General features: G+C 35.0%; 1 protein-coding gene across 6 annotated transcripts in view; it reads right to left on the bottom strand.

Annotated features, from left to right (window-relative positions):
- The window catches only part of LOC148843300 (formin-like protein 18), a 108,715-nt gene extending 97,525 nt beyond the window's left edge, over positions 1–11,190 (bottom strand). For all 6 annotated transcript variants that reach the window (XM_088956407.1, XM_088956409.1, XM_088956406.1 and 3 more), the window contains exons 1-5: positions 10,636–11,190; positions 8,628–9,328; positions 7,332–7,553; positions 5,132–7,206; positions 4,785–4,920 (exon numbers count right to left, since the gene is read on the bottom strand). In XM_088956407.1, coding sequence (XP_088812533.1) covers positions 4,785–4,920; positions 5,132–7,206; positions 7,332–7,553; positions 8,628–9,328; positions 10,636–10,708 — 3,207 coding nt within the window. In that variant the 5' untranslated portion in view covers positions 10,709–11,190. The remainder of the gene's footprint in view (positions 1–4,784; positions 4,921–5,131; positions 7,207–7,331; positions 7,554–8,627; positions 9,329–10,635) is intronic.
- Between the last annotated feature and the right edge of the window lie 13,737 nt (positions 11,191–24,927).

Raw genomic sequence — 24,927 nt, forward strand, 5'->3', positions numbered from 1 at the left:
TACTAAGCACCCCATTTAACAACTCCTTCTCTTCAGTCTTGCACCTTCAATCCAAGTCAACACCCAACCTTCCAACCTTCGTCTGCTCAAAACAAAAATAGTCACCAACGTGGCTCTTATTCTGGCCACCAACACTGCCACCATCAAATATAGCCCCCTTTCCTCTGTTTTCATGTCTGTCCTCATTTTCAGCATCACCATTGGCACACCATTCCCCAACTACCTCCTCCCCTCCTCCAGCCTCTCAACCTCAGCAGAGAAAACCTCCTCAGAGACCAATGGAGCTGGTTTTCTGAAATTGTACCTGATTTCTTGAGATGCCGCAGCAGCAACCCTGGCTCAGAAGAGATGCAAATCACCGTAGAATCTCTAACAACTGAGAGCAGAAACTAGTATTCCATCCTTAGAAGAAGATTAGTGATCAACAAGATTCGCCCCTAATCCTCCAACAATCCTCTTCTTACCACTCTTATCATTCTCAGTGATTACCAAACCCACCTTTTCTCCCCTTTTCTTTCTAACCCCAGTCCAGAGTCCAAGCACACCTCACACCTTCTAAATTTTGGTCGTTTAAAGCCTAAAAGCTTTCTCTTGTCCACTTTACCCTTCCTAAACCGATTGGCCTTACTAGTTCCTTCTATTAAAAAACAACATTCAAGGCCTAGGCCCCACTCAATTCTCCAATTGAACAAGATGAAGACTTTGAATGAACAAACTGGTCAAAATAAGATGATGATAGACGTGAGTTACTGTCCTTAGTAACCAACATTTTGCTCTATAAAACATTATAGGTCTTTTAGATGTCTTATAAAACTCCCTTTCAGTCAAAGTGATATCTTCAGCTATGCTACACTCAAATGGCACATCTCCACTAGGGGTGGAAACAAATCGAGCTTTTCACAAGCTATTCGAGCTCTACTCGTGAGGATCACAAGCCTAATATTAATACACTTGGGCAGGGATGTAAACGGATCGGATCGAATCAGATCGGATCGGATTCGAATCAGGGTATATTCAAATCTGATCTGACATTATTTATAATTAAAACTTATTTTTATAATTCTTATTTTTTACATGTAAAATAAAAAATACTTTTTATTTTTATAGGAAATTTGGCCCACAGTCGAGCCCAAGCTGAGATGAGCTTGAACCTACAAACTTTTGAGTCGAACCAAACTCGAGTGCCAGTCTCTAGCTTGAATGAACCTCGAGCTCAAGCTCAAGTGTCATGGTGAGCCGAGCCCAAATAGCCAGATATTTGTCTTGGCTCGGCTCAAATCCACCCCTAATCTCACCATTTTTTTAGACCAATAACTGACAGATTTCATTAAAAACAGAGAGAAAAGATACAAGGGAACAATAAAGGGGAGATAACCTCTCTTATCTCCCCCAACCAAAACAAGAAAACAAAGAAAAAAATTACAAGATGGCCCAAAATAAAGAGCCCTAGTTGCCCCCTGTTTAGCTAACCCATCAACAAAGGAGTTAGCACTTCTTTTAACCCAACTCATCTTCACCTCAATATTCTTAGTCAACCAATTGAATTTTCTCTTCTCATTATTGTAGTTCCAAAAATTATTTGTATCGTTTTCTAGCCAATCCACTACCAGTTTAGAGTCACCCTCTATGACCAAATTTGGTGATGTTCAGTTCAAGTGCCTTTTGAGTTCCATCGATAGCTGAAATCTCAGCTCTAAGAGTATCGCCCACTCCTATTGGCCCTGAAAATAGAGCAACTACCACACCCTCCTCATTTCTTAAGACACCCCCAATTCCTGATGGACCCAGGTTGCCCATGCTACTTCCATCGAAATTAAGTTTGACAAAACCACTAGGAGGAGTCCAAGAAGGTAGGGGATGTCTTTAACCAGAGCTGAAATTGTGATTTCCTTCCAATTTCTTTAAAATAATTCATCGGATGAAAAGTCCTTAAATAGTACCATAGACTTCAGCCAATGCACCACTCTTATCTGAATTAACTCCAGAGTTTCTGACAGACTTCTTTCCTTTTATGTGAAAATTCTCCCGTTCCTTTCTTCCCAAATGGTCCAACAAGCAGTAGCCCTTAGGCATCTCCACATGACTCTTCCTCTTTTTTTCAACCAGCTAAAAGGAGGGAGCAAAAAGGCTCTGTACATCTGGTGGAGGAGACCATTTGCACCCAAACAAAGATAAACACCACTCCCAAATGTGATTAGTAACAGAGCAAGAAATCAGTAAATGATAACCAGTCTCACCTTCAGCCTTGCAAAGACACACCAGTGAGGAGAAAAACAACTCTTAGGCCTCTTTCTCTGAAGAAGATCATATGTGTTGACTCTTTCCAAGATTGCTTCCCAACAGGAACTCCCAACCCTTGGGAGGAATCGGTTTGCACCAAACTTCCTTAACTGGAAAAGGCTACCCTAACTGACCTGATGGATGAACTAAGGCTTTGAAGAAGGAAGCACAATAGAAAGCCCCAAAGGCTGATAAGGTCCATACCCTTCTATCTGAAATAGTAGGATCCAGAAAAATTCTTTCAAGAATATTGAGAAGGGACATGGTATTATTCAATTCTGACTCCCCCTAACTGCTCTTCTAAAACCCAAATTTCCAAAATTTAAAAAGATTACCAGAGTGTAGATCATACTTATCCACGGGATAAAGAGAGGTAAGGAGGCTTAGAGATTCCATGGAGAAGCTTTGTAGTCCTAGCCGAGATTCCAGCATCCCAATCATTGCTTGCAAGCCCATGAATACTTACCACAATCTTCGCCCAAAACTTTTCTTTCTCTAGGGGAATTCCCCATAATCACTTACCCAACAATGCCACGTTCCTCTTCTGAATGTTCCCTAGTCCTAGGCCTCCACACTCTTTACTTCTACCCACCAAATCACTTCTAACCCTATGATCCTTTTTCTCCTCACCTGGGTCCCATAGAAAATCCCTCATTAATTTTTCCAGCCTCCTCGATATCTTCCCTGGCATTTTAAAAACTGACATAAAATATATCAGAAGGTTTGCAAGATAGATTTTATCAAAGGTGGCTCTCCCCCAAGAGACAAATAATCCCTCTTCCAAGCAGCTAACCGCTTTTCAAATCTCCCTACCACCGGATCCCAAAAATTTTGTTTCATTGGATTATCCCCAAGAGGCAGACCCAGGTACTTCATTGACCAATTGGATACTACACACCCTAAAATGCATGCACACTCCACCACTCTTCCCTCAAGATTCACCCCTACTATACAGCTTTTGTCAAAATTCACTTTTAGATTAGATATTTGCTCGAACAACTATATAGTAAGTTTCAGATTCCTAAACCACCTACAATCACCATCCTCACAAAATAGAACCATATCGTCCACAAATTGCAGGTGGGTTAGGGGTACCCCATCCTTACCAACTCTCCAACCTTTAATTAGATTCCTAGAGTCTGCTCTACAAACCAATCCATACCCCTAATCTCCACATCATCTACCCCATTTTGTATCTATGGGCAACATCCTCTTCAATCTCCAAAAATTGTTGAACATAACCCTGGATAAATGCCCTCATATTACTTCTAGTTCCTATAATTTCTTTATTTAATTTGAAGCTCTCTTCATGTGTAACCTCTAAACTACAAACCCTGCATATCTTTGACAAACCTGAATCAAGTTCCAGTCAAAGAACTCACTAGGTTAATTAGGAAGAATGTCAATTATGAGGTTTTCGAAGTGGTTGTTGGAAGACTTGGATATGATTTGGGTCATAGGGATAAGGAGAAGAGGTTGGATGGAAGTGGTGCGGTCTTGGAAATTCCTAAGAAGACCAGAGGTTCAAACAAGCTTAACGTGATTCATGTTATGAAGGTATTCTCAAGACTGAAAGATGGTTTGGTGGGAGCTGGACCGACCAATAAGTATAAAAGAATTTACTGAAGAAAAGGGGTTAAAAATAACTCCCCAAGTCGTGAGAACTCGTGTCTGGAGTCGTCTCTCTTTTCCGGAGGGGCTGGAAAGGTTTCCCCTGTGGTGGAGTCCCAAAGGATGGAATCGAAAAGGCATAATGGTTCAGAAAAGCAAATCAATTTGTTGTTATCTCAAAAGAGGTTTCTGAATTCTGCCGAAGTGAGTCAAGTGACGGCGGGGGATAAGGCAATAGAGCTAAGAGGAGTGGACTTGAAGACTCTAGTTGATAGATAAGTGGAAATCGGAAAGTCTTTGGGTTTGTTCTTTTTAGGAGGGGAGGAATTTGCTAGAAGAGCTTTTGAAGCTATGGAGAAAAAAGAGAAAGTTGGAAAGCATGAGAAAGTTCCAGAAGAGATGGGGGGATTTGGGACGAGGAAGGAGGTCCAGAAGAGATTGATGATGTGGAAAATTGATCTGCACTTTGGCTGGTGTTGTGCTTGCTGTGTTTGTGCTCTCTCATGTTTCTCTTTCTCGGTTCCTCTTTGTGGTAGGCAGTAGACGAAGTAGTTGGTGGGCCAGGGGTTTTATCTTAACACCTGCCTTTAGTTAGTATTCAGCTTTTCCTTTTTAATAAAATTTCCTTGTTATCTATCAGAAAAAAAAAAAAAGAACTCACTAGCTTGTAAGATGAAAAAATTAACAAACAACACAAAATACTTAGATATGTTCTACTTGTAAATTCCCAATATACAGTACCTTGGTGTAGAAGATCTTATGTATTTTTGAACAGAAGGAATACAGTATGATACTTTGAAAAAAAAAACATATATAAATGGGCTACATCCTTGAATATTGAAATATATATTAGTCAATTATACAGTATCACTTCAGAACCAAAGATAAATTACCAATTGGACTTTATCAGATTTACGTCCAGCTGAGGAAGCCCGGCTTAAGCTTCCATCTGAGCCCCTTCGTTCAGAATTTGAAACAGCTGCTGAGAAAAGATTCTCCAGTTCAGGCATTTCAACAACCCCTGGACACCTAGCATAAAAAATACATACATATAGAAACAGTTAATTAAGTGCCAATGAGATAGTCGCGGAAATCTCTTCCTCTTCAGCCTCTCCTTTTTATCTTTTGAGTTCTAGTGAAATCACCACCTTTCAAAAAGTTCCAGTGAGATTCTATAAATGGGAAAAGTCATTAATCACAAAATGAAAGAGAATGCAAACACCACACAAGAATAACGTACTTAGATATCTCATCCCATAGGCTTCCCTGTATTGCTCTCGTTAATTTGAACCAATGCAATGGCTTCAGGGTGGTTCTTTTGGGTTGATTCTTTGAACTTGTAATACGTGGTAGTCCCCGTCCCTTTGCACCAAAAGGTGGTCCGGGAGGTGGAGCAACACCACCAGTTCCACTATTGCCTGCAGAAGGAAATTGTGACCCGTCACCGGTCCTTGAAACGCCATTGGGGAAAGGGGCTGGAGGAGGAGGCACAGGTGGCCCAGAACTTTGTGATGAAAAACCAGGGGGTGGAGGGGGTGGTGGTGCCAAAGAAACATTAATAGAACCTGGGGAAAGACCTGATGGTATAGGAGGAGGTGGAGGGAGAGGAGGACCTGCTGGAAATCCTGGTTTCTTCATAGGTGAAGGGGGAGGATGAGGGGAAGAGGGGGCTGAGAAACCAGTCTTAGGTGGAAAAAGAGGAGGGGGAGGAGGTGGTGCTGATGATAAATTCCCAACAGTGGACCCTGAACATGGGGGTACTGGTGGAGGACAAGAAGGAACTGAATCTGAAGTGGTAATGACAGATAATGGTAGCCCTGAACAGGAAGGAGGTGGAGGTGGAGGTGGGGGAGCAGGAGGAGCTGATGACAACTGGCCTCTGCCCATTGATGAGGTTCTGGAATGCTGGGTTAAAGAAGGAACTGAAAGTTTTAGAGTGGGTTGACAATGAGGTGGTGGTGGATGAGAGATTATAGATGTTATTGTGGTAGAAGCAATCAAAGTATTAGGTAATAAGGGAGGAGGAGGTGGCAGTGGTATTGATGAAACAGTATTGGACCCTAGAGGTTTAGGTGAACATGGAATAGCAGGAACCAATGGTGCAGAGGGTGGAGGTGATGTAGTCACAAGAAGAGTGGCTTCTGCACTTCCATCTGAAGTATGATCATGCAAGAGAGCTGTAATACCAAGAGTTGAGGGTGCACTATGATATCTTGACATTGGCACATGTGATACTTGTAGAGGATTACAATATGAAACTGGATTTGACAGAGAACAAGAAGATGTTCGTTGTGCTATGATCTTTGATTGAGTGGGTCTTTGAAGTGCAACCTGTAGATCTTGAGGCTGAACCTTCCTTTTAGGTGAATCTGAATCTGCAGATGATTTAAAGGAAGGCATGGACTGTTTTTGCAGTGCCACAGACATAGTGTTCTTATTGTTATTTTCTGATGCTACAGGCTTCAGTTTGTCTATAATCTTTTCAGTACTTGACACCTGCAACGGGATCCTAGTTTTTGCATTGTCTAAAACAACAGCCTCTGACTTCTCTTGCAGAACATTTGATGTACTTGGTTGCTGAAGCAAGTTTATAACAGCAGAGTCTGCCTTTGGATCTGTGCTCATAATGTCATTTTCTGATGCTACAGGCTTCAGTTTCTTTATAACTTTTTCAGTACTTGACACCTGCAACGGAGCTCTATTTTCTGCATTCTCTGAAGCAGCAGCCTCCAACTTCTCTTGCAGAACATTTGATGAATTTGTTTTCTGAAGCAAATTTGTAGCAGCAGAGTCTGCCTTCGGATCTGTGCTGTTAATGTTATTTTCTGATGCTACAGGTTTCAGTTTCTTTATAGCTTTTTCAGTACTTGACACCTGCAACAGAGATCTAAGTTCTGCATTCTCTAAAGCAGCAGCCTCCAACTTCTCTTGCAGAACATTTGATACACTCCTTCTCCAAAGCAAATTTATAGCAGCAGCATCTGCCATTGAATCTCTGATCTTAATATTATTTTGTGATGCTACAGGCTTCAGTTTCTTCATAGCCCTTTCAGTACTTGACACCCGCAACAGAGCTCTAATTTCTGAATCCTCTAAAGCAGCAGCCCCCAACCTCTCTTGCAGAATATTTGATAGACTCCTTTGCCAAAGCAAATTTATAGCAGCAGAGTCTGCCTTTGGATCTAGCCAATCTGTATTGTTAAATATCTCCTGAACTTTAGCAAATGCTTCCATAGGAAGGCCTTCATTCTCCTCAAAACAAGGCAAATCCATTGCGCTAGGAGAGGCAGCAGTATCCATTTCTGAGAAAAGAACCTTTACCATACACAGAAAATTATATATATATATATATATATATATATATATATATATATAGATATAAAATTAGAAAGCCACTAGTTTAAGCTAGGCTATTCAAATAAAGCAGGAAAGGCACATACCTCTGCTCTGAATTCCTTGGGAAACCGATCCTTGGCATTCCACAAGATGTCAATATCATCACGGCTAAGAATCAAGATATTTGATCTAATGAAGGCTGTGTTAAACATGACTCGAAACATCATCTCCTCACGTTCCAGATCATCATCTAAGCTAATGCACTCCAGCACGACGTCACCTTGAATATGACAGTAAATGTCGATTTTAACAAATTTGCAGTCTGCCTGCACCAAGGTATTTAGGAGTTTTATTTGATAAATAATTAGGCAGGGTCCAAGAAGTGATTTTTCCTAAAGACAGTCATGGTTTGAGTGATGTCTTTAAGTATAAAAAATTTAAAAAAAAAAAAAGCATAAAGTTTAACCATATTATTGGTCATGATTTCATAAGCCCAACCAGAAGATCTCATAACCAACTAATGTTGGCTCAGTTGGTAGGATCTCTGACCCATAGCAGAGACCTGGGATCAAATCATTCTAACCCCCTCCCCCCATGATATCAACTCTAAAGATATATTTTATCGTTTTCCCATTCCTCTGAACAGGTCGGGAAAATATTAACTCTCCAGAAATAAGTAAACAAATTATATGCTTACATCCATCAAATCAGACAAGTTCCGTTTTTCTCCCTAATCCAATTTTAAGAACCTTAATTCTATGCTGGAATTAAAGTCAGTACTAAGAGATCCCCCCCTGGTTTAGAATTCAGGGTTTCACCTGGAAGATATCCATGGTGGGACTTAGAATCATCTTGTCATGTTCACAACAAGTTCAATGGCCAACCTGGATAACTGCAGGCAGAGAGTAAAAAAAAAAAAAAAAATCTCAACCTTAATATAAGGATAGAGCATTAACTTCTAAGGGTACATTTGCAGTTTGGCACAAATTTCAAGGTGTAAATTAAACAACTTCAAAGTGAGCCAAACCACTTAACGTAAATGCAGATATGTGGAACAGCATCAGTTGCTTTATGAGGGTCATGTGTCCAATGAAACAAAAACACAACATCATAAGTCATCTGACCATCCAAGTATCTAATATTTCCTTTTGTTCCATAAAACATTATTAAAGGAAAGATGCAGGTTAGGAAGAAAGTCCATTTAATAGAAACACTGTCACTACATCATTCTCAGAAAGACAACTTGTAAGTCAAAGTGTCATACTACCTCTATATGTATGGGGGAAAAGATTAAAAAAAAAGCAAATGGAAAATAGTTTATCAGAAGGAAGAAGAATAAGTAACCTCAACAAGAAAAGAAGCAAAAAAAAAATTACATAAATTAAAGAAACTAAAGCTACCTGCTTATAAAGCCGTACAGCTTTGCTCTTCTTTGGTGTCGAGAACAGAACTTTAGGAGTCCGATCACAAACCATGAAAGGATCCTGTCCATATATCCGAAATATTGGCCTACAACCTCCCACTCCATCAAAATTAGGAATAACTCGGAACATGACACAATCCAATGTAAGTGCCCTATCCAATGGTGGCCATTCTGAACCTACATTCCTCCTTGAGACATATTGTAGATACCTCAATTGAGAAGGCAGCGGGTTTAGAGGTGACAGCAACTGCAAAAGATCACGAGGGGCTTGTTTATGGATCATGTCCAAGGTCTTCTGCTCTCCAGTGCATTGCTTCCTATAAATCAATAGCCCAGACAGCATGAAAGCCAACAATGGCCACCCACCTCGTTCACAGTGCATTAATAGCACATTCTTTTGCGCAAGTGAAAGCCAGTTATCACCCGTCATCATGAAATGGTGAATCACTTCCATTGAGAGTAATGGACAACCTTCATACTGACGAGGATAGTCCATTACAGTCATATCATACTCCAACAAAATAGTGGCAATCTGGCTTTGTCTATCTCCTTCTCGGAAGTTAAACACCATGAATGAAGCATCAGGAAAGTGGTCACGAAGTTGACCCACTATGCCTTGCATGTAGACCCTATAATCATCTTCTTCCAAGACATCCGTGGAAAGGCAACAATCGAAAACTATACACAGACAGTTGTAACAGAGAACCATATAAATAAATATTTTTTTATGCAATTGAAACTAAATGCAAGCTTAGTAATCATACCTTCAATCTTAATAGGAGTGTACATCTGTGTGTGTGTATATATATAACATTCTTGTTCCTCTCAAACAAAATGATGTGCCTTTAGACAATATAAATCATATGTTGACCAAAACCAAGCATATCAAACAGCTAAAACAAAGAAAGAATTAACTAAAAGAGAGGAAAGCTAAAATCTTCACCGTGAACAACAACTCATAGAAGCTTTAGGGACCAAACGAGGAGTCATGCCGGACACTCAAAGGCATTGAAACAAGCGGAATAACAAGCTAGGTAAATCATTTAATAGGTTTCCATGCTTATTTCTTCTGGTTTCATGTTTTTTTTTACTCTCTTGGGGTAGGGAGGGAGGGGGAGGGGGGGAACTTAGAAGTCAGATTGGGACATGATTAAGGATGTGTGAGGAGTAGCTAGTAGCAAAGAGATGTCAATAGACAACTGAAGTTGTAGTCATCACATGCCTGCACTAAGGATTGGCATAAGACCATAAATTTTTTACCTACTTAAAGATGAATTAGTTAATCATACAGAAGAGAAGGATGTTCCTTTTTGTAATGTTGGCTCCCATTGGTAATACGATAAAATGGTTGCACCAGTTTCGGTCAGTAGCTTGTAAAGGTTAGTTTGGAAGGAGTACAAATACAAATATGTACAGTACAAATCCATACAAAATAATATAAAATACATAGTTTTGCACTCTACAAATTTGTATTTGTACTCCTTCCAAACTGAGCCTAAGGAGAAAATTCTTAAGGAAATCTGTTGGAGTTGTCTTCTGCAGAGAAGATTAAAAAGAGGATCACTGTTGGTTTATTTACACTATGCAATCTTACGGGATTGCCCAAGACTTTAGTATCTGATTTGAAGCGCCGCTGAGGTCCATCATGCTTAAGTCAAACCATCAACTGGAGTTAATTTCTTCTCTTCTTTTCTTTCCCCTTTCACTGTCCGTTCGTTTTTGTGTCCATAGGCTGTAATATGTCAAACCAATAAACTATGCATTGAACAGACCTACCACGACCACGTAGCAGAGTACAAGATGCTCCAACCAAACTCAAAATCGAAAAACAATGGGACTTCAAACAATAATTGCAATTAGAAACTTCAAGCATTCAAAAATACAAACCAAAGTGTAGATTTTTTTTAATACCTATCAACAGTTGACGAGAAAATTTTATGAAATCACATCAAAAACTCCAATCAAAATGTCATTTGCCAACGTACCGTAAACTCTCTCAGAGATCTCCAGAAGTTTGTCGGGCGGTTTCTTGTAGAAGAGTTTGCGAAACAACGCCATATTCAAGAATTTCGATCAATGCACAAAGGCAAAGAAACCCCTACACCAGCTCTGCTTCCAGCGGCATTAATGCCGAACTGCTTGACACCTCAAGCTCCAATGAAGGGATTGAATGTGAAAATTCTGGATGAATCATCACGGAAGAGAGTGTGGATTCAGGAACCCAGATATAGAAATGAATTTTGCTGCGGCCTTAAGGTAGCGTTGGTTGCCTTCGTTCTCTTCTTTACACTTCTCTCTCTCTCTCTATCTCTCTCTCCCTCTCTGCAATTCCTTTTTTTTTCTTTTATGAAGACTTCGCTTTCAATGGGAGAAAACGACTATTTTTTTCTTTTTCTTTTTTTTTTTTATTTTGTAATAAACAACCTGAAGGGTCAAGACTCAAGGGTTTAGATTCTGGATTTTTCTAGGGTTTGCTAAACAAATCAGCTCTCTGTCTTTATCCCTCCTAAATTAAATTTTTTTATTTTTTTTTTCGTTTCATGTTGGTTGGAAAACGATAATGAATGATGATGATGTCTGATTGTTCCTTGTTCTCAACCAAAAACCTCACATCGCCACTTTGGCACGTGTGCTTCAGCTGAGGACGACAAAAAGGTGCCCAATTCAATGAGGTCATTTTCGTCATTATGTAAAGTTTAAGTCCGGTTCCTTTCGTCTTGGTTCCACGCGGCACCAACGTGATAGACATTGACCCGGCTCCGACTGACCCCGCTGGAGTGTGGACCATCATCTGGGGCCGGTCCTCAATTAATCTACCCATTGGACTCCAGGAAACTGATTACTGATCTCCAAGTTCAGTGGTTTTGTGACGTGAAGTCTAATGAACAACCTAGAAATATGACACCTGGCAAGATAAAAAAAGCCTCTTTGTGGGCAATTTCTAATTAGAACTTTGGAACTTCTGGGTAGATCAAATGAGAGAAATCCAATGCCAATCACCCCATTAGGGAAACTTTTGAACCCATAGTTGACCCGACGGTCAGACCAATGGTATGCTGATCCAGTACAATCCCAATTTGGGTCACCCCTCTAGCACTGTATGTTACCAAGATTTAATCAATGACATGTCGACCCACATGGTTGAATCATTAACCTATATGATGAATGATTGGCTTTTTTTTATATGAAATTCTTTATATTGATAACATGATGTTTTGACCTGTTGATTCAGACGGTTGAGCCATTGAACCGATGACCCAAAAGAGAAAACTGTTCAATCTCCAAATTAGGGTTTAAAGCCAGCAAGAGTCTCATCTCATTCAGTGAATATCTCACTTGGAATATAGGTAATTAATAAAAAATAAGGACTTATTAATTTAATTATAACACTAAATTATTTGTGGATTATTTTGAGAGCTTAGGGATAATCCTGGTTCCCAACTTTAGTTGGTTGTTGCTTTTTTGTCTTTTGGTCAGTTTCTTTGTAAAGAGAAGCAAAGTGGGGACACCCAAAATCATTTGAGCTCAATGATGCAGTGGAATTGGAACTTTAGCTGAAAACAAGATCGAGGGTTCGTCTTGATCTGTACGTTAGAATTGAGGAGCGTGGCGTCTGCTGAAAGTGTCATGTAGCAGTGGCCAGTGGGGTCCAACGCCAAAGTGCGTTGGTGACCTCATAAGCTTTTCTGAATCGGGGTTTTTTCTCTTTTTAATAGTCGGTCATTCGGTTTAGGTTAAAACATATGGATACAGATAAAAGATATTAAAATGCTTGTATATAATAGAAAAATATATGTAAACTACATAAACATGATAACAATACTAAAATCTAAAACTGAATTAATTATGAAAGAGATAAAAATATATAAGAAACACACACTTATTAAAGTTATATGAACATAAACATTATAATCAACAACATGGGATCATACAATAATTGTCACTCTATTTTAGTTTATATAATTATAACTTTTAATTTTTATCAATTTTTTGGGGAAATTTTTTGTTTAGTATTTTTATATAAATAACCTTTATTTTTTAAAATAATAAAATAATAAATATACTTTTATTTTTAACATACAATTGTTTATTTTATATATAATATTAAAATCAAACATATAAATCATTTAATGTAGATAAAATAAATTATTTTTATATTTTTCAATTTTTATTAAAATTTTGGGGAAATTAAATTTTAAGTTATTTTGTTCATTTTTTTTAATTTATATTAAATTTTTGGGAAATTTATTTATTTAGTATTTTTTATATTAATAATAAATCTATTTTTAAATAATAATGTGTTTTTCATTTTAACATATAATTTATATGTAAAGTTAAATATATAAATCAATTAAGATAAATAAAATAAACTAATTTTATAATTTTCAGTTATTATTAAATTTTTGGGGGAAAATTAAATCTCAAATCAAAATTTTTTAAGTATCTTATCAAACTAGGGTCCAATACACCTCCATGTCAATGAATATCAAGTCATACCCATTGATATAATGAGATACGCACTGATATAGTGGTGTATCATGCCAATACGCACAACTGGTAAGATACACAAAATTATAGCTTATCCTATGCCAGTTAACATGGATACGAATACAATATACCCATATCAAGTGTATCGTATCAATACTTTAATCCTTAATGTGATCTAGTGAAATTATGAACTTTCGACTATTCTATTAACAAAAAAACTAGAAAAAGATCAAAATATTTTAAACTATTTGTCAAGGCTGCATTTGGTAAAAGTGCAAATGCAATGTGTTCTATGTACATGAAAATGCAATTTGATTTCATTTTGCATTGATAAACTTTGTATTCTTACCGAGTGTATTTGGTTGTGATGGGTGAAATCTGTCTTTTATTTTTAACATTGATGAAGTTGCTTCTATTCTTTGTATTTGCTCCCATTTTAAATGCAAATGCATCACAAAAAAAGAAAAATTAATATCATTTTCGATACAAAATTTTAATATCATTTTGTATTTGTTCCCATTTTAATGTCAATGGTGGGAACTGTTTATATTTTTCTGTCATTGTATTGAGAGGTCTCTAAAACCTTCCATGCCACATCACCCAAGGTGGCCAATTATCAACCACTAACTTCATTCTTAAACTACTGCAGTTTGCGACTTTGCTCCAATTACTTCTTGGTGAACTAGCTCGATTGCTGGACCAGGTTGGTTCAACTTTTGACTCGAATGGGTTAAACCGGGTTTGAATATCTATGCTCTTCTCTTACACTTGTTAGACTTAAACCGACAATGTCAAACACTGAATTATAATAATGAGCCGGACCAGGTTGGTTCAGCATCAGCACCAAGGCGCTGTCACTCGGGAGAAGACATCCACTTGTCTTAAATAGAGCCGGTGCCACAACCAACCGACCAGGACTGGTGCAGCATGCCATCCGCCCGGCATTGGCCAAGACCCTACAATACGTCAAAGCTTTTTGGACTGTTTTGATTTAAGGTATTTCCTTGACCTCTTTTTTGGACTATTTTCAAATGTTTGTTGTTGCTACAGGCATTTGTGTCATCTCAATAAAATAAAATATAAATAAGCTCAAGTTGAATTGACGCTACTCTTAAATAATAATTGTATTGAAATTAAAAAAAAAAAAAAGAAGAAGAAGTTGGTTGGCATGTGGGCAGATTTTTTTAAGCATGTGTGCAGATTTTTTTTTTAAGCATGTGTGCAGATTTCGATTGGAATCTGTTGCATAAAGACAGATTTGAAAATGGTAATCTAAATAGTGGGCCCTGGATTTATTCTTTATTTTAATACCATAGCTCTATCGAACAATATAGTATTAGAATAGAGAATATAGTATTAAATATGAATTATTAAAAGACTAGGAAAAAAAACACAACAAATATCGTGCTTTAGTGGTTGTGCTACGATTTTGGTACACAAAGCGATCAAAGGTCAAAATTTATGTCACAGCATTACTGCATTAGAGGCATCACAGCTGAATTAATATATCGGACTTTGAAATGGATATGGTGAAATTACATTAGGTACCATGTACTTTGTGGCTAGTGACACTTGGGTAGGGATGCAAATGGATCGCATTGGATTCGAATCAGGATATATTGGAATTTGGTTCGATATTGTTTATGTTAGAATTGATTAGATCTGATATGATTCGATCTAAATTCAAACCCTATCAGATTTTTGGATTTGATTTGATCCGATTTACTTTCCTTAAAAATTAATAAATTATTAAAAAATATATTAATTTAAATAAAAACAAAATATAAGTATTTTTAATTATTTTCATCATATATATATATATATATGTTTCTTATAAATAACTAAATAATATAACAAATTTATAAAAATATAATATAAATAAATAGATAACATATATATATATATATATATATATATATATATATATATATTTATATTTATATTTATAAATATATCATACATTGGATTGGATAGGGGTGATCGGAATCCGATCCAATCTGAAAATCCAACTAAGGGTGATCCGAATTCAACCAAATAGGATCGGATTTGCACCCCTACACCTGGATCCTCGACTTTCACTTGCTCAAAAAACATTCTTGTAACTCCTACGCCAATAATAGAAAATGGGGTTAGATTAATTCAACATTGCTCACCCATTTTTTATCCATTTCTGGCAAGAGTGAAACAAAGAAATTCAAAGAAAACAAAGAAATTGGGATAAAATTTAAAGGTTGGAACATGTTTTTCTCTCTAATTTATAAAAACAACATTTTGAATGCAGAAGAAGCAAAACCACAAAAAGGCTTGGCTTATAATGAGTAAGGACTGCCGCCCAATTTTTATTTTTCATCGTTTTACTTTTCTATGTGGCGGTCTTCATAAGAATGCCACCTTTGTCATAATAGCGGCGGTTAAGAGTTAAGACCACCAACTATAAATCATTTTCGTGTAGTGCAGGGAGGAATTTTGAATTTCCAAAGGTCAATCCTCACACCCCAATCCTGTTAATTGGAGGGTGCAACTTGGGCGGATCCAACCCGAACTCGATCCAATCTGAATTTTTGCATGGATTGGGCTTGGGTAGAGACTTGAGGCCTTGGGTAGGCTGATTCAACCTGAGCCTACCCAAAAAAATACGTACATATATGTGCAATATATTTATACAACCAACTTGCCCAAGCCTGACTAACACGACCTGGCTTAGCCCCAGCCTGAGCCCAACCCGAATTGTGGTGGGTTATGCTCATATTGGGCTTGGGTTTGATAAACTTGGGCTTAACCTCAGATTGGGCCAAGCCCAAATACGAGATTTGCACCTTTAAGGTTAGGCCTCGGTTAACCTTCAACCCGATCCAACCTGTCCGAATTGCACCTCTAGTTAATTGATATTACAATAAGTGGTAATTTTACCAAAAAGGGTCATTGATAGTTTGACTAGGTGAGAGAATAAAATTACAAAAACAGTAGAAATGGGCATGATTAATGCGCATATCTTTGTGTTGCTTTCATTCATGACAAAGAAAATGGGGAAAAAAGAGGTAAGAAGTAAGACTTTAGAGCTCAATAAAAGAGAGGGCAAAGCAGCCTCATAAAATATGCAGGGCAGTTTTGACATTTTATAATGTTTCAAGGCATATATGAACGTAATGGCTGGACTTACAATGTTGATTTATGGAAAGTATGTCATTATGACAAGTGAAAGTTAAGGCCCTTAAATGTCACTACCCCCAAAAGAAAAGCAAATTTGGTTTCTGAAGTACAGCAATACAAGATGTCACTTATTGTAAATTTTACATAAATAAATAACACAATTCCTAATTTGGCTATGTAATAGTAAAGACAAGCAGATTGCATTTCCTACTACCGTGATTAGACCTTTCAATAAAATGTGAACACACCGGTGTTTGAAAGAAAAAAAAAAAAAAAAAAAACCTGTATTTGTTTTAAAACACTAGTTTATTAACATTTCAATGGGGTCTCATGCGACCACAATTACAAGAAATTTTTTCTCCAAACTTACAAGAAAATGAAATTAGAGGCTAAGTCATTGCAAAATTTCAGTTTGTTGGTTTGTATTTTGTAGTTGCAAAATACTTTACTAGTTATTATGTGTATGAACTTTCAAGTACGAATCTCTTATTGTCTCTAATAGAAAAATGAAGGACGTTCTAACAAGAAACCACAAACTAATTGGAATCCATATGCATTTTCAGCCAGCTTCCTTGATGGTATGCACATGGAGGTGTTTGTTTGCTTAACTTATGATAGTTTGGGGTATTTGATGTAAAATAAAGTTTAGGTAATTGTGAAACCTTCCAAGGGTGCATGGAAATTTCCCTTAAAAAATGCAAAAAGTTTGAACCTTCTTCCAGATTTAGTAAAATAAAAAGAATAAAAAAATTGTTGTCATTTTATAAGAGGATACATATAAGTGTTTGGAGAAAAATAGAACAAGGGAATTAATAGTTTTGTATTTTTTAAGTCTGTCAGATTTCTACATTAAATTTATGTTTGGTTTAATGTGCATATAAGTATTAATCATATAGATATATGGTATTTGGATTCAACTTTTATGACCTACATGGAACCAAGGCAAATGTCCATTTTATATAGTATAGATAAAAGAGAAAAATAGAAAATTAAGGGAACATTCTTAACAAATTTATCAAAATACTTAAAACTTTTTCAAATTTCCATCAACTTTATATTTCCTTATTTTCTAACAAACCAAACACAGCCTAAAGGCTTGTCGATCATAATCATCTAATCCAACCAGGGAGGTTCAAAATCAAACTCGTAATTGGAATTTTTTTGGTAGATTATACTTTTTTTTTTTACATCTTTGGTATTTTTAATCTCTTTATTAATCAATATATTTTTTTGCAAAAACATGATTTACATGACTAGAACTTAAGTTACCTATTTATTATAACTTAAATATTTAAAAAATAATCATTATACCACAAAAAATAAATATGTATATACACTATATCTATATCCATATTATATAAAGTGGACTGACACTTTGTATTCATGCAAGTCAAAAAAGTTAAATCCAAATAACATATATCGCGCATGATTGATACGTGCACAGATATCCTGGTTTGATATCTTAAAATAAGCAGTGCTTTGTCCACTCCTCAAGCTATGGGGTGTTTGGATAATCATCTAAAAGTTGCTTCTTTCTCTTGTTCACAATAGAAGTGCATAAAAATTCATTCGTTACCATTTCAGCATTGCTTTTATCAATCCCAAGACCATTTCCCAAATTGAAAAGGGTCACCACATCATAACTCAAGCTATGGGGACTTTGGATAATCATCTATAAGTTGCTTCTTTGGCTTGTTTACAATAGAAGTGCAGAAAAATTTGTTACCATTTAAGCATCGCTTTTTAGAAAAAAATTAAGTAGAGCTTGTTGCTTCAAGAAGATGGTCATTTTCCTTATTCATTAGAGAGAAAACAATTAATTTCTCATAAAAATAAATGAAAGAAACAAGCATTTGTTCTTCCTTTACAAACAAGATATTATTTTATTAATGAACACTACTTAATGATGTGGGCACTTATAGATTTTAACTTACAATTAAGGTTGTGGGCCAAAATCGTTGCCATAGATTTCTTCTAGGGATAAGTAGACTGTATTCCCCCTCAGAAATATGAAATTACAGCCACCTCCTACTCTACTAGTAGCCCCCCTATAAACCACATCCTGCCCATGGATTTGGCATCAATCCACGGTTAAGATTCATTCCACCCCTAGGGTGGAGCTAAGATTTCGATGGGTAGACTGAATAGTTAAAACCCCCTTCTTCTAATGGGAGCTTCTACCTAATGGATTATCTTTGTATTCAATTTCTGCTCAATCTTATATGGGTATTCAGCTTGTACCAAATAGTTTTTTTTTTTTTTCCCTAAAATGCTATTGTCCATCTTAGACTCCTCCTATTGGTTCAAAATCCTTTTGGATTTTTTTTTTTTGTCTTTTAGTTTTCAAAATAAAAATTAATATGGGGATATTTAAGCTCACCCACAACCAATTCAGTTAAGAAACAAAATGTTATATGGGCATCCTTTTAACACCAGTCCATGCATGGCATGGGTCTCTTTTGGTTACTTTTACAATGGCTTTCAAGCATCTAATGGTATTTCGTATTTCTTGTCATAATTGTTGAGGACTGACTAATAAAATATCAAGTGGATATTTTATTTTATCTTCCTTTTGTTTTGGTACTTCCATATAAAGATGAACAACCAAATTACATTCTTGAAGTTTTATATATTTGTTTAGTTAAGGGTATTTGTTTGGTATAGTCGCATTGTGTTGTCATTGTGCTTTGGGTTGATCAATACAAAATTGTGAGAAATATGTGGTCACGTCATATATTAAGTATCATTCAACTAGAAAAATGCATGTGCAAGGAACATCAATTTGATGTTTTAGGTAGAAATACCAATTTGGATTGGCCAGCTTAAAATATTTTCAAAATATTTTAATTAGAAAATGTTCTCTCTCACACAAATTTTTATACATCAACCTAAAAAGGCAACGACAATGCAGTGCCATTGTACCAAAGGCCTCCTAAATCATGTATTATCATTTGGATTTCCAATAACTAATTCTAGGAAGCCAAGTTTCAATTACAATAACATAAAAAAAATAAAAAGAAAATTTCTTTTCATATTAACTAAAATAAAATAAAACATTAAGTAATATAAAATTGGGTTTAGGCTAGATTTAAGACCTAGTGATCAGCATTAAAATTAATACAAAATCAGGTTAATACTTTTTTTTTGGTAAATTTCCCACTTTTATACTCATTCAAGCATTGAGTTTTGCTTTCTAAGAAAGGTTTATCCAGAAACTACACGAGGTGTTTGAGATGAGGGCATTGGCTAGGGCTATCAATGGTTCGAGTCTGGTTTGGGACGGGGTAGAACCATTCCAAACTGATAGTACTGGAACCAAACCAAACCCGACCGGTTCTATTATTTCACAACTAGTATTGAATAGATCAGTAATCGAGACAATCGGGTTTAACCAGATTGAACCCGATTAAATAAAAAAACCATATTTAAGATGGTAAGACCTGTAATTTTTTAAAAGATCGTTTATATTAATAAAAATCTGTATTAATTAATTAATATTACTAAATACTCATGTGGCATCTGCTAATTAAATTTAACTGAAAATTTAACATTCTTTCTTTATGATCAATGAAGACTAATTGATAACAATCTAAAAATATGGCAAGGACCATACAAAATAAATGTATGGCAATACTAGGAAGCATATAATTAGAAATCGGCTAGGGAGATGCATAAGTATCCATAATACAGGTCAAGCAATGAGAAGTTCATGAAATGCTTTAAATTTGTGAATGGATGAGCAATGAATACAGCAGCAAAAATGGACTTACTTGATGCTAGTTTGGTAAAAAAGAACATTTTGTTCAATAACCGGTTATTAGTAGATATTTGTCAAAAAGAAATGTAAACAACCTACAATAAACATCAAGAATTGAAATTTCTTGCTATGAAATAATTTTCCTATATAATTTCAGTTTAACCTTGCTAAAAATAAAATAATAGCAATTAAGTTGAAGCTAATGGGAAAAAAAACTAAGCAAACTTGCATGCATCAAGAATTTAAATTTTAATGAATCCTCTCTAACATCCATTAAACCATTAAATCAATCATAAAATCACTCCAAGAATTGAAACCATTAAAGAATCCTCCCTTAAATCTGCATACCTCAAGAATTACTGACAATCCATTAAATTAAATCCTTAAGAACTGAAATTTTAATAAATTCTCAAACATTCATTAAACCTTTAAACCATAAGTCTACAATCCATTAAACCAATTAGTTTCTCAAGCGTCAATAAACAACTCCATTAGTCCAATCTGAGAAACAAATATAAAATCTCCAAAAGTTCAAGACTTCACAAAATATCCAATACTTAAGACAACTCCAAATCCACCAACCAATTCCAAAACTCCAAAATAATTCCAACTACAATCTTCCCATTTTCAATCTTTTAGTCTAAGCTCCTACAAGAAAAAAAGAATCCAAATGTACTCATAATCATATGATTATAATGAAAGAAAAAAGCATTTGGTTTGTGTTAAATTTTCTTACCATTTCATAATGATCAAAACTCTTAAACTCCATCAAGTATTATTTTCTAGATTAGTATTTTCTAATGCAAATAAACATGCAAATGAATTAGTATTTTCTTTACTTATTAATATCTAAGTCTGACAACCAATCATATCCACATAAAAAAGCTTCAACAACAATATTAGGAAGAAGGCAACTACGTCTTGAATCAATAACTCTACCATATGTAGAGAATGTTAGCTTTGGTGCAACAATGGAAACCGGGATCATCAATACAACACATGCCATCTTAGAGAATACAATATACTTTGGACTATTGACTTTCCACCAATTTAATATACTGAAATATGGATTTTCAGGAAGAGTTGTTCATCCAAATATTGATCCAAATCTGACTTTTGGCATGCCATTTGATTATTGTGGAATTCACTCATACACCAACTATCAAAATATGTGAACAAGTATTACTTCTAGGGGTGTCAACGGTATTCGAAAATCCGATTTCGAATTTGATATTCAACATAATCGAATTGAATTCAAATAATTCAAATATCTAATTAGTCGAATTTGGAAATCATATTCTTACCGAATAGTTAATCGGATTTGAATTCGGATATGACCTGATTCGATTCGAAAAATATCCAAATCCGATCGATTATTTAATTCTTATATAAAATATATAAAATATTTTATATAATATATAATAATTAAGTTATATAAATAATTTATATACTTTATATCAATAAAATATTTATTTTATATATTTTTTATTTATCTAAAATAATTAATTAATCGAATTCGAATCGAATCGAATATTCAAATATTTAATTGGATTCAAATTCGGATATTAATTTTCAATATCCATCAGATATCGAATCGAATTTGGATATTGCTTGATTTGATTCGAATTCGATCCGTTTACACCCCTAATTACTTCCCCTACTTTTCATTAGCATCAACAAATGAATCATTATTCAAACCATAATTTTCTCCAATAATTGAGGGACTAAGACACCTCATGATTGAATCCATGTCATCAATTTCATGTTCAGAAAAAAAAAAAAAAAAAAGATCTACCAATGCATGATTAACCTTGTCAATATAAAAAGAAGAATTACTATCATAAATATTAGTGTAGTAAAACCTCATTAGTACCATCTTAAACTATGGATCAAGAACTAGTACAATGCTAAGATCAAAATGCATTCATGCCAATACTTGTCAAATGTTATCTTCATTTTATTCGTCATCATTCTAATTTCCACATAGCCACTTTTTACCCATTCAAGAAATTTCAAATGAATTTCACAAATATCTTGAAAATAAATATTTGTAGTTGGATATTTAAACCTTGAAAAGTAATTGGTGGCATCACAAAAATCTTGAACCACTTTTTTAATAATTAATGCCATTTCCCACTCCTCCTTAGATGGATTTGATTTGTCGTCATGATTCATCTACTCCAAACAACAAAAAGCAAGTCTAAGTGCTAAAGTAAACTCTAACATAAGATATGTAGACTTCCACCTAGTTTTCACATCTATGGGCACACTTCTTCTTCCTTGCATCTTTACTTGATTTATTGCATTCTGAAACCTTTAATCTCTTGATTGTGATGATTAACATACTTAATAAATTCTTGAACTTTCTGAAGCACATGTCCTATGATTACTAAACCATCTTGCACAATTATATTCAAAATACTAGTTGAACAACGAATATAAAAAAAAAATTCCCCCAACGAATGGAAGTAAACATCAATCAACAAGGAAACTCTTAATTTCCCTAACCATAGCATCATTTGTAGATGCATTGTCAACTGTTATGGTAGGCACCTATTTATCGATATTCCACTCCATCTTATACATTAGAACCCTACTAAGATTCTCTTCATCATGAGGAGCTGGTACTTTCACAAAAGAAATGATTTTCTTATGCAACTCCCAATCATCATCAATAAAATGAATAGTGATGCAACAATACCCAATGTTCTAATTCTCTGCTATCCACATGTCAATGGTGAGACCAACCTACAAGATAGCTTATCTAAAAAATCATAAAGCTTATTGTTTCTCTTGTTGGTACATTGCCATTATGTCAGCCTTGATTGTATTATAGGAAATTAGTCTAAACATAGGTTGAAGATTATTATAAAACTTTTAAAAATACCCATGTTCAACCATATTGAAAGGGTACTCATTTTTAATGATCATTTTTATGAGATCTCTACGACTTTTTTCTTGATCAAATTTAAAGTTTTGCAACTTTGTGGATGTATCTTGTGAAGTCTTAGATAGTAACAATATTTTCTGACCACCTTCATTGCACCTCTTCCTAAATCATTTAAGCAAATGTTTCCTCAAATGATTGGTGCCACTAGAACTAGATCCATTAAAGTCTTGTTTAGAATGTTCACTAGATTCACTTTTCTTGAGAGAAAAGTCTTTCCAAACTTTATACATTCTTTTCCTAACCCCCTAGGATTCAGATATTTGAGAATCTTGTTCTAATGGATCACCACCACCTTGAACAGTTGCTTGACTTTGACTTGTTTCAGCTTGAGACATGCTTATAACTAGAAAAAAAAAATCCTATATGTAAGTGCATGAAATTATTTGTTATATATCTACTAACTAATATTAAATTATTCTAAAAAATAAAAATAGAAAATGAATTTACCAAGTATTGATGCAAGAAAATGAAGTACTAATGATCACTAACTAATTGATTAAGCTAAAGAGTTGATCAAATATGCATAAATAAAAATTAGTAGCCTCCAAATAAATACAATAAATTATTAAATTGCATTTGCAAAAAAGTAACCAAATAATTTAATTAAATGAAGATGTCAATTACCAAGAATATGAGAAATGAAATAAAAACCAAATAACTGATTTACATTGGCTTTAGATTTTAGTTTATTTCATTTCCATCTACATTGTACTATAGAAACACAAAAATAGGGTCAAACTGTAACAACAACAACAACATCACAAAACCCATCTATAAGCTACATCATCATCAATCCCACCACCCACCACCACTAATTGTATATTTATTGTGTAAATAAATTATCACAAACACAAAACATAATAAGATATACAAACAAAAGTGAAGAATGGATAAAGAGATCAAAAAAAAAATTTTGCTGATTTTGGAAGTGTGCAATAGCAAAAAAAAAATGTAAGCCCTAAAGAAATAAGGATATGGAAGAACGGTTCAGTTCCAAATACTAATATACACCCCATCTATTCTTTACCAAAAAATAAAAAAGAATGGGAGAAAATGAAACAAAAACTAGAAGCCAAGGTCCAAAACTTTACATTTTTCGAATAGAGAAAGTGATGAGCTGAGATTAATGATACTTTTGTCCTTTCATTTTCATTCAATCTTCAAGATTTGAGGAACAACAAAAGGCTCAAAAAGTGAAGTTCAAGTGTCACCGTGCCAGTCTAAAGTGGCAAAGTATGAATAGAGGAATTGCAAAGTGAGGTTTGAGAGTCAGAGATGGTGATTATGTGATTCAATGAATCTTGTCTTCCTAAGGAACTTTCTTAGAGAAAGAGAAAGTGATGACTAATGAGTAGAAACTAGAAGGACCAAAGGGTAAAGGGTTTTAGGTTGTAAAGCAAATTTACAATTTTAGACATGTACATATATATATATATATATATATATATATATATATATATATATATATATATATATATATATATATATATATATATATATATATAACTGTAAAAATATAACATATATATTTGGTTCGGGTCTAATTGGTTCAGGATAGCCAAAACTGATCCCAAACCGATATTAATCGGGAGACAAAAATTAAAACTAGAATGAACTAGTCGAAATGAATTATAGAACTAGAACTGTTATATATAGTTCAGACAGTTTGGGTCTACCAGGTAGGTTGGACCCATTGATAGCCCTAGCACCGACCAAGGAGGAGCAAGCCTACCAAGACACCATGGGCTAATTATGCGTAAATGAGGATAGCCTTGCAATTAGACTATGGTTCCCCATAGGTGAGTAGGTGGCTCGAATCTTGATGCTTTATTGGGCGACCTCTTAGATAATTTCAAACTCAGTGAGGTTTCTGATTGTGATGATATATATGGCTTGGATATAGTAGATCATACTAAATGGTAGATTTTTCAA

This window comes from Nelumbo lutea, chromosome 8, assembly GCF_056320005.1.
Source record: "Nelumbo lutea isolate HS-2025 chromosome 8, American lotus-T2T, whole genome shotgun sequence".
Classification (NCBI taxonomy): Eukaryota; Viridiplantae; Streptophyta; class Magnoliopsida; order Proteales; family Nelumbonaceae; genus Nelumbo; species Nelumbo lutea.